The following is an 11341-nucleotide window of genomic DNA, read 5'->3' as shown; positions in this document are numbered from 1 at the left end:
GATTCCTGCATCAGGGGTGCAGAACTTGTCAGCACCCGTGAAGATCAGGCTGTCTGGCTTCTTGGGTAGAAGACTTTCTTTCACAGGCAGGTCTGCCCACAGTGCTTGCTTCCAATTCTTAAATGGTATGACTTTTCTCAAGGTCAAAAATGTGACCCTTTATCAACTGCATCTCAATTTTAAAACAAAATTTGGCAGAATTATTTAAAACTCAATTCTATGTTTGATTTGCATAAAGCTAATTACTAGTCCTCTTATGGCATAGGTTTCTAATCTTGAGATCCTAGTTCTCATGCCTTTCACAAACAATGAATGCTTCTCTGTAAGTAATTCCTTTTTCCAAAAAAAGATACATGGGTGGCATATTTTATGAGCACTTGTATATTGTAGACAATCATTTAGAGTCACATAAAGATATATTCCTTGCATATAAAATCCTTAGGTTTCCCTGGCTGGCGTAGCTCAGTGGATTGAGCTCGGGCTGCAAACCAAAGCATCAAAGGTTCGATTCTCAGTCAGGGCACATGCCTGGGTTGCAGGCCACAGCCCCCAGCAACCGCACATTGATGTTTCTCTCTTTCCTTCTCTTTCTCCCTCCCTTCCCTCTCTAAAAATAAATAAATAAAATCTTTTAAAAAAGACTCTTCAGTATCAGTATTGTTTAAAAAAATTCTTAGGTTTCAAGTTTTTCTCCCCGTATCTCTTTATATATACTACTTTGTTAAGGTAAGGGATTCAGTATTTCTGACAAGCTTGAGGTCAGCCTTATTTTTATTCCCTTCAAGATACATTATCTTGGAGTTTTGGATTTGTAGGGAGAGACCAAATCATATCTCTTACAAGGTTAAATTCTAGACTGTATTTGTTCTACCAGGCCTCCTACAGTAGATAAGAAAGTGAGATTGCTATGCGGAACAGGAGAACTCAGCAAATTTCAAGTTTCTGTCTCCCCAGAAACACTGATGGGGACACACGGCAGCTGACAACCCTCTCGTGCAGGGAAGGGTCTTGCTAGTTTAGAACGTTTAGTCTTGCTACACCCACTGCTCTTTAAATTGAGTCGTGGAAAAGACACCCTTTTAGAAGATCTTATCCTAACAATTGTTTTTCAATTTTAGGCCATGGTTAAAAACTTCAGGGTTTCTTGGCTCTAGAACCGAATACAGAGTCAGCAAGTTTCCAGTCCCATCTGTAAGGAGAGAGCGGTTAGGGTCTCTGAACAAGCGTGTTCCGCACTTGAGGACTATGCAGTGGATTCACATCGTGTGCATGACTTTCCCCTGGCACACTCTACTTCCTATATCTCCTTTGTGCATCGGAGACATGTGACCTTTTCTAAACTCACCTGGCTGCGTTGGCTGACAGCGTTTTCTTTATGATGCTCAGAAGGTCACAAATTTGTCAAGAACCATCTGAAGCCTTAAAAGTGTACCAAAAGTTTGACTGCAATAGTTTCTGTAGGACCACACAATTTTTATAATGTTACCAAAACCCAGTAGGAAATCATAAAACTGTACATTTTGATTAAAACTAAGTCTAGTTGCAATGTTAGGTCTATAATACTTATAGCTGCCTTCCTCAAATAGATCAGATATCATATAATTTAAAGTTTTTCTTATAAAAGCATAGCCATAGAGAGTTCTAGAGCAAACAGTAAAATTCTAAATAATAATGTCTCATTTTGCTACCTTTAATTTTGCAATAGGTGCTAACTGCAAAGTCACCCTATACAAGAAACACAAAGTCACTTTAAAAAAATTCAAACAAGCTCACCAGGCATTGAGACTCTGGCTCCTCTCTGGGTCAAGGAGAGTGGTTTCTTCTTAGTTTCCTCTTAGTATCAAGTGGCCCCTGATTTGAATTGCTCAGGATTTCAACTGCTCCACATTTTCTGCCTGGGGGCTGCTCTTGCATGTCTATTGATGTGGCTTGTATATCTGGGTAAAGACACAGCTGTACCTATACTTGGTGGGAGGTTCTGCACTATTGTAACTCTAGGCCACTCTACTGTTATTTCCTTGAAAGGCTGCCAGGGGATTTTGATGCCTCCCTGAATTTGTGCTGGGGCATAGGTGATTTTCTCCTCCAGGATTTGGGCGTACTGAGAAGTAGCTCATCTAAACCTGTATAACTCCTGCCTCTCCCAGGCTGCATGTACTGGACACCTGGAAGGGCAGCTTGGTCTTCTTTTTTTCCAATTAGCAATAATCGCACCTCAAATAAACCTCATTGGCTATGACACTGCCACTGTGCAAAACTTGGCAGATGAGTTTTTAAAAGGCTATGACTTTTGCCTCTCTACACTGTAATGGCCTCTTTTTCAGGGGCACTGTGGGCCTCCTTTTCTTTTGTTTCTTAACTGATGCCCACACCTGATTGTAAACAGAATGAGTTTCTCTTCTGTGGAGCATTTTCTATTAAATATACACTCTGCATCTTCCACAAAATTCATTCATGTTCTTTACCTTTTATGAACAAGTGGTAAAAAGGGAACTAATTCTCTCTTTTTTGGCTGAGAAGGTATATTCTTGAGGCAAAAATCTAAAAGTAAGGGGAAAGTAAGGAAGGGGAAAAAATAAGAAAGTTCCACTTGTTAAAATACATAGCTTTCCAGAAGCCAGGAATTTATGTCTTTTTTTCTTTTTAATTATCTTGTATATCACTGGTCTAACAAGATTGTTTTTCTTAAAAGTGAATTATACCTAAAATTCTTTATTTATACTTTTACCAGTGAAAATTTCATACCTCAGTAATTTCTTTTTTAGTTTTGCACCTAGTCCAAAATTATCTTATAGAATTTGTCCTCTGAATATCAATGGAAAAAATGACTTAGCTTGCACAAATCACAGAACTCCGGGCGTGTAGCTCCTTCCTGCCTCATTTGTAAGAACAGCATGGCCATGAGTGTGTGAGGGGAAAAGGAGTGAAGAACGTGCTTATTGGAAGACAGAGGGGTAAACAGTTGGAAGGCCATTATTGGATCATTTATGTGGAAAAAAATCATTAAAAATTTTGAGAAGTGTGGGTTTGGAGGAAGTGACAGGACGTCAGGAGCTAACATCTTGAAGAAACAAAGAGAAGTCTAGTACACTGTTGGTGGGATTGCAGACTGGTACAACCACTATGGGAAACAGTATGGAATTTTCTCAGCAAACTAAAAATGGGTCTGCCTTTTGATCCAGCAATTCCACTGCTAGGATTGTATCCTAAGAAGCCTAAAACACCAATCCAAAAGAACCTATGCACCCCAATGTTCATAGCAGCACAATTTACAATAGCCAAGTGTTGGAAACAACCTAGATGCCCATTAGTAAATGAATGGATTAAAAATCTATGGTACATTTACACAATAGAATTCTATGCAGCAGAAAGAAAGAAGGAGCTCCTACCCTTTGCAATAGCTTGGATGGAGCTGGAAAGCATTATGATAAGCGAAACAAGCCAGGCAGTGAAAGACAAATACCATATGATCTCACCTTTAACAGGAACCTAAACAACAAAACAAAGAAACAGGCAAAATATAACCAAAGACACTGAAATAGAGGACAGACTGACAGAGTTTAGAGGGGAGAGGAAAGGGAATTTCAGGGGAAAAGGGGAAGTGTTTACAGGAAAGAGTATAAAGGACACATGGATAAAAACTAGGGGTGGGTGGAAATGGGAGGGACGAGGGGAGGGCTGGGTGGGTGGGTTGAGGTGGGAGTAAAAGATAGAAAATTGTACTGCAACAACAATTAAAATGAAATTAAAAAAAGAAATAAAGAGAAGTGACATATGAGTCTATAGATGTCTGTAGCGGGAGGAGACAGAGTTTTAAAGCTTGCAGAAGGTGAAGTTTAAAAAGGAAGGAAGGACTATGATCTGTAAAGACAGCGAGTATGAGGACACTTACTTTTCCTCCAGGCCTGTAAAACAACGATTTTCAACCTTTTTCATCTCACGGCACACATAGACCAATTACTAAAATTCTGCAGCACACCAAAAAATATATATTTTTCTGATCAGATGAAAAAATAGATATTATTTTGATTCATTCACACCAGATGGTTATTGTGGTGGCTGTTGTCATTTTTTGATTTGACAACCTAAGGGAAAAAAAAGACAGTGCCCCTGACTAAATAGTCAGGTATTACATGTTTTAAACATTCTTGTAGTATACCTGTTGAAAACCACTGGTATAAAGGGGTTCCAGGGATAAGGAGAGAAACCACCCACCTTAGGAGATGAAGTGTCCTTGGAGGAGAGACACTCTCAGTTAGACCCAAGTGAAGGAAGCACTTAGAAACGTTTGAGGAAGGAGAACGATGACCACAGGATCCAAAGGGTACACTTGGAAGGGTTTTGTGAGAAATGGTCCCTTAGGTGATGGGTTCAGAGCAGAGGTTGTATGCAACAGTATGGAGATGAGAGGCTGAGCAATTAGACACAGATGCTTGATGAAACCGGAGACAAAAGGGCATGGTGGGATTAGTGCGGATGGCCTTTCACTGGGACATTGGGAGTGCTCTACCAGCAAGTTCCTATTCTGCTAGGCAGATCTATTTAAAGCTATAGCTCCTACCAATGTATTATTAATTCAGATGTCAATTTCAAACATTAGATGATTAGATCGTTTGTACAGAATTGTTTGCTTAGCTAGATAATCAATGAAAGATTTATTAATTTTCCATATTACTATTATATGTTCAACTTGGATAATTTGTATACACAGATAATAATCATTTCTAGCTAGCTAAATTCTTAAAGCCAGTAGAAAAGAAACAAAACCACCCTTATGTCATGTTCTTAGTAAGCATTCAACTCATGACGTCATCATAGGGCATTTATTTAAACAAGTAATCTAAAAACAAAGCATTTAAAATAGATGCAGAAATAATGTACAACATTCTTTAAGTTGGGCAGGAAAATTATTCTATCGGAGTGTCATTAATATTAACAATTTCTGACATACTACGTTTAAGGTTCTATATCTCTGAAATCAGGTTATAAAATATGAGGAGGGAGCCTCTGAGTTGATTGGTTTTTATCTTGGAACCTAACATTATGTGTGGATATGCAAAAAACAAGGCATACCAAGTTGTCAAATTACTTTTTTATCTTCTATGGATTTAGTCTTCTAAAATTGGACAAGTGCTTTCCCCCAGCTTCCTGTACTTTACTTTCAGACCCTCGTTTCCACTGAGCAAATGAATCTACTCAAGATGATATCATGTAGGAATGATTTTTTGACTGGTAATTAATTTGAAAACTCTTCTAACAGTGATTAGAGTGTGGTGCTTGATTCCTTTAATATGTCGATGGCATAAGAAAAAGAAGGAAAAGGGGAAAAGAGTGAGAAAAATATCTAAGTAGAATATTGCTAACTTAACTGATAGAGTTTAGTTGAGTGCACACTTAAATTTCATGGTAAAATAGTCACCATTCCTTCAGTAAAATTTTAATTATAATTCACATATTAGTTTAATAACCTAGCTTTAGTCTACTGTTTGTTCTTTTATGAAATGGGCTTGAGTGTCTATTTAAATAAATCTTATGGTTCATTTATTATGAATATGTTTACTCCTGGGAATGGAAGGCAGAAACAGGTTGGGAGAAATGTTTTAGATTTATTAAAGTGTGCATTTTAGTTCCTAAATAGTCTGTGTACTCATTCAATTCCACTTTTGGATAAATTTAGATTTCCATGTGGTTTTGATCTATACTGTCAGCCCAGAGGGAATGGGAAGAGATGAAGAGGAAGGCAAACTCCTAGAATTCTAAGACTTGTTTTATTTTCTAGCATTTTCACAAAATAGTGTCAGGTTGTTCATTGATTGCCAGAAATTTAGATTCTTCCTCCAAATGTCTCTCTCTCTCTCCATACACACACACAGACACATATACATATATGTATACATATATATAATGGATATATGTCTGGAGTACTATATATATTTCAAAATGTACTGCAAATTCAATAATGTAGCTGGTAATTATAGAGTCCTATAGAAACAAAAGGGACATTTTTAGACTAAGTCCCATGGAGCTTTGACGTTCTTCAATGAGGCATGAGGAGGAGGCCTAGTAGAAGAAGCTATCACTGTTTAACAAAATTTTACTTTCATATGTTTAATAAACTGTGATTGCATGAAAAAAATTAAGGGGTTTTATAGCTAAAAAAATAGCACTGCAGTGCCATGCCGGAGCCCACACTGAAGCCCAGGCCCCCTGGGCTCCCATTGCAGCACTTCCCTCTGGGCCACATCACTTCCCGCTGTGCGCCTCGCTCTGCATGTTTAAAATCCTTAGTGATTTGGACCACAACAGAACACTCCATGAGTAGGTGCCATTTTTCAAGTCATTCTACATTCTGATATGAAAGTTCAAAGCTCAGTGTTCTTGAAATAATTTATCTGAGTTGATCCTTTCTGCAGTGAAAAAATACTGGGATAATAACAAAGAAATGGTACTAGTAATTGAGCTATCAGGCCATATTCCAGCTTTAATGGTTTATGAACTAAGCCTCAATTTCTTGTCAGGAAAATTATGTCATGTCTTCCTTATAAGGAATAATGTTGGTATTATCAATATTAAAATGTTAGATGAAATAATTCATGGAATATATGTATAAACTGTGAGTAAAGGTATGTATGTTTCTTGCTATTACAATCACGTAAAACAAAAAATATTTTTATATGATCAAATGGGGAAGGAGGCATTAGTGGATATCAGTTCTGTTGAAGAAGCATATTTAAAATATTTCATTTTTTAAAATTATTTCAATTCTAAACTTCCTTGCTCGTACCTCTCCTTTAGAATATAAGCTTCTCATGCAGAGGTTTCCTTTGTGCAGACTATTTTCATAGATTAAAGTGTATGAAAAGTATTTGTCATTTGACCTCTGACCAACAAAAGTGGCAGTTTTATGTATTTCAACCTATTAATTCAGCTTTTCATTTTCAGCAGTGTATGGCATCAAGTAGTTGTTAAAAATTATTAAACTAAACCATTGAACTCAACTTAGAAAAAAAAGCTCTATCCAAAATAATTATTTTTCAGCAAGAAGTAATAAGTAAAATGTATTAGAAGTAGAGTCATCAAATAACCAGTGATTCACTCTTTTTTCTCTTCCAGGTTTCTGGGATAAATATATTGAAATAAAAAATGTAACTTGACTTGGATTTTGGAGAAAAGTCAACGCACAAAGGAAAAAATAAACTGGTGGATAGCCCTCAGGAATGATGTCCTTTTGCCACAATATAGTGAACATTTCCTGTGTGAGAAGCAGCTGGTCAAATGATGTCCGTGCCTCCCTGTATAGCTTAATGGTGCTCATAATTCTGACCACACTGACTGGCAATCTGATAGTTATTATTTCCATATCGCACTTCAAACAACTTCAAACCCCAACTAATTGGCTCATTCATTCCATGGCCACCGTGGACTTTCTGCTGGGATGCCTCGTCATGCCTTATAGCATGGTCAGATCTGTTGAGCACTGCTGGTATTTTGGAGAAGTCTTCTGTAAAATTCATACCAGTATTGACATTATGCTGAGCTCAGCATCCATTTTCCACTTGTCCTTCATTTCCATTGACCGCTACTATGCTGTGTGTGACCCACTGAGATACAAAGCCAAGATCAGTGTCTTGGTTATCTTTGTGATGATATTCATTAGCTGGAGCATCCCTGCCCTTTTTGCATTTGGAATGATCTTTCTGGAGCTAAACTTGAAAGGAGCTGAACAGATGTATTACAAACATGTTCATTGCTTAGGAGGTTGCTCCGTCTTCTTTAGCAAACCATCTGGGGTACTGGCCTTTATGACCTCTTTTTACATACCTGGATCTATTATGTTATGTGTCTATTATAGAATCTATTTCATAGCTAAAGGGCAGGAAAAATCAATTAATGATGCCAAACAGAAGCTTCAAATTGGATTGGAAGAGAAAAATGGAATTTCACGAAGCAAAGAAAGAAAAGCTGCAAAGACTTTAGGGATTGTGATGGGAGTTTTCCTGATATGCTGGTGTCCCTTCTTTGTCTGCATGGTCCTCGATCCTTTTTTGAACTATGCTATTCCACACACCTTGAATGATGCACTGATCTGGTTTGGCTACTTGAACTCTACTTTTAACCCAATGGTTTATGCATTTTTCTATCCCTGGTTCAGAAGAGCACTGAAGATGATTGTATTTGGTAAAATTTTCCAGAGAGATTCATCTAGGTATACATTATTTTTAGAACCAAATCCATAGAACTATTATACATTACCATTTTGCCAAACAGCTGCTGATTGTATTTATAAACACTGCATAAACAACCATATGTACCAATGGCAGCATCTTTTATCAATTATTTGATGTAAAGAATATATAATGAGATATGATGATTATATCTTGCTTCCTACTTGCGATGTAGTAGATAGGATCTTTGCCATCCTTATGGTATATGTGAAGTTTTGCAAGTTCAGAATTTACTGTCCTACATCCAAAAAAAAACCTTTTCCAGCTCTTTCATGAATTGCCATGAAACTGACAGCGGTTCTGCACCTAATTGTTCAGTGGTAGAAACTGTGGGCTGCATTTGGAAATGCAAAGTAGAGTGACCTTGTCCTTTATTTGCTTAAACATGTATTTTTTTTGTAAAATTAACTAAAAGTACACTTGAATGTTATTTATTAAATAATTATTTATACATACTTTACTATTTATCACAAATCCTTCTTAATATGTATTCTAATTCTTTTTATATTTATTTTTATTTTTTTACTGTTTGTATTCTAATTCTTAAATATCTTGATTTTATCTTTTTAAAATGGGTATCCCTGGTTCTCATACTTGTAGGAAATTTGGAAAATAAAGAAAAACATAAAAATAAAAATATCATTTATAGCTCACTTCCTGAAAGAACTATATTGTTTAAAACCCTTAAAAACATCGTTTTTGGTGACTGTATAATATTACATGATATGGATGTACAAAGATATTTTTTAACCATTTCACTATTGTTGACCATGTAGGTGTTCTTAATCCTTAAAAAAAATAGAAATTAACTCAAGTTTCTGTCTGTTACCTGCTTCTGCAGCTCATGAAAGTGTCTGGAAAGATTTTACCACGTTTCAAGGTTATATCTGATATGGTAGGACTCAAAATATGAACTATATAAAGTACAACAAATTCACTTGCTGGAGTCCAGGCTGCACCAAATGAGGGGCTGTCACTCATCAAAGCAGCAAAACAGATGTATCATCGGAATAGACGTGCCATGCCTGTTTGGGTGGCATGCACAAAAAACAAATGGTGGTTTCCAATAAGATCCCCGAAAAGGGAGTGGGCAAACACTCTAAATTATAACCATTGGTTTGCAATTAAATTGTTTCTCATCAGGCTTCACACAGTCTGTTTCATATGGGTAGTACCAGGGGTTTGGCTTTATTTATTTAACAAGAGTAACATATGCTCCTGTGTGTGTTTGAGGAAGGCAGCTAATTCTAAATGAAAGTAAAGTTCATGTTCCTGTGTGTAAGTTTCTGTTCACAAACCTCATGATCTCCTGAGGATCGGTCAAAGTCTTTCCTCTATCATAGTCTGTTTTAGGACTGCATATTTTCTTTCATTGATCTGACTAGAGTTTTGTTCTAGCCCATTTAAAAAGATAACATTCTGAGTTATCTTTTCATTTAGTATAGAGTAAGACAAGTTTCTTCTAAGCCGGGGTGTCAAACTCATCTTCATGGGAGGCCATATCAGCCTCCCAGTTGCCTTCAAAGGGCCAAATGTCATGTTATGACTGTATAAGTGTAACTACTCCTTAACAGTTAAGTGAGAGCTTGGTGCTCCCGCCGGGTAAGAAACAAGGTGCCCGGCCGGATACAACAAGGTGGAGGACCGGATTTGGCCCATGGGCCTTGTGTTTGCCACCTGTGTTCCAATCACTCCCAATTTCAAACATTCCCTTGACAATTTTTCACCTGTAAGACCCTTTGGTCAAATTTTAAAAAGGGAATAAACACATGTAGACATTTTTCTGTACCTTACAGCAACTTTCTGTGGTGTTCTTCACGTGCCCCTACACATCCCTCCTAAGAGTATTCTTAGGTGCTTGTACCTCTGGGGTGTATATTTTGTCTATTGTAAATAAATCTTTTTTAAGGCATTATATTTTCTATGTGACCATTAATGTTGGCATACAATAAAAATTTATTTTCGCTTTTCAGCTGGCTTCTTTGGGTTTTCACTATATTTAGCCATATTATCCTTAATGAAGCACTGTTAGTTTTATCTCCTTTACAATAGTTATGATTCTTATTTATATTCCCTGGTTATCAGTCAGAAGTTTCTAGAGCAATACTGATAATAGTGGTAAGAGTTATACTGTTTTACATTTATTTTAGAGTACTATCTAGGCTTTAATAGGGTCCTCATTTTTCTTGGAACAAGTCCATGACTCACATAATTCTACCTTTTCACTTACTACTAAAACCTTCGTAGGCTGCCTGTTTTTGTAACTTGTTTTTAGTGCTTACAATAAAAGATAACCACAACCCACCCTCTAAGTAAAACAAGAAGAAAGACTCATTTTGCTTTGCCATATTCCTAGCTTTACTGCAGCTTCCATTCCCTCATGCAGAAGGTATTTTTGTCTTTTGGTCGCCAGAGTCCGTGTCCTGTCTAGTATCCAATTAGCTTTTGAAAAATATCTTATTTCAACCGAATATAGTCTGTTGGAACTGTAATGAGAAGACTGGTTCCCTGCTCTTCCCCTTAGCTGGACAGTTGGGTGAATAACACAAGCTAAAGTTTTCAGGAAGTCTTCCTCCAGAATTTGCATCTTTAGCAGATGGGAAAGCAGTGATCTTTAGCAGAACTGCTAGCAGAAGACAATAAAAGCACACGGGTTCCCGTCCCATTCACGTGTAAGATCATGACCAGTCTGCTCTTAGTACGGCCAGGGCTCCTGTTTCCCAGACTCTAGAGCTGCCTGACCCTCTATTCCCAAACTAAGTTCTCCCATTTCTAATGGAGTCCAGCTAGCCATCTCATAAATTCCCTTTGAGAATTATTTTTGGTTGCACCACAGATAAAACCCTTAGCTTGATATACTATATCATGGTAAAGAAAGTGATTGCAAAACAGAATATTCCTTTCCCAAGTCCAGACAGCTCCCAATTAAAACAGCCTCATTTCCCACTCTCCTCTCAAAGAGGAGTATTTATATACATTTCTACCCAGGAAAAAATAAAAACAAAGGTACTAGCAAGGAAGTTTGTTGCAAAAGATTTATTGTTAATAAAAATAATGCCCTGGAAATTCCATCCTGATTTTAGACTTGTTCTTGAAGTAAATAATCCAGTCTTTGT

At 37.1% G+C, this 11341-nt stretch overlaps 1 protein-coding gene and 1 non-coding gene across 2 annotated transcripts; one reads left to right on the top strand and one right to left on the bottom strand.

Annotated features, from left to right (window-relative positions):
* Window positions 1–2118: 2118 nt before the first annotated feature.
* On the bottom strand, window positions 2119–2259 carry LOC114495747. Its single transcript, XR_003684427.1, has one exon. It is a non-coding gene; the product is annotated as a U4 spliceosomal RNA (small nuclear RNA).
* A 4857-nt stretch (window positions 2260–7116) lies between these two features.
* Window positions 7117–8604, top strand: LOC114495595 (trace amine-associated receptor 1). Its single transcript, XM_028510922.2, has one exon. It carries the CDS (start codon window positions 7218–7220, stop codon window positions 8235–8237), a length of 1020 nt encoding a protein of 339 aa, XP_028366723.1. The 5' UTR covers window positions 7117–7217; the 3' UTR covers window positions 8238–8604.
* Window positions 8605–11341: the final 2737 nt, after the last annotated feature.

This window comes from Phyllostomus discolor, chromosome 4 (assembly GCF_004126475.2).
Source record: "Phyllostomus discolor isolate MPI-MPIP mPhyDis1 chromosome 4, mPhyDis1.pri.v3, whole genome shotgun sequence".
Taxonomy (NCBI): Eukaryota; Metazoa; Chordata; class Mammalia; order Chiroptera; family Phyllostomidae; genus Phyllostomus; species Phyllostomus discolor.
Note: the sequence above shows the minus strand (reverse complement) of the source record. Positions and strands in the feature narration are given on the sequence as shown.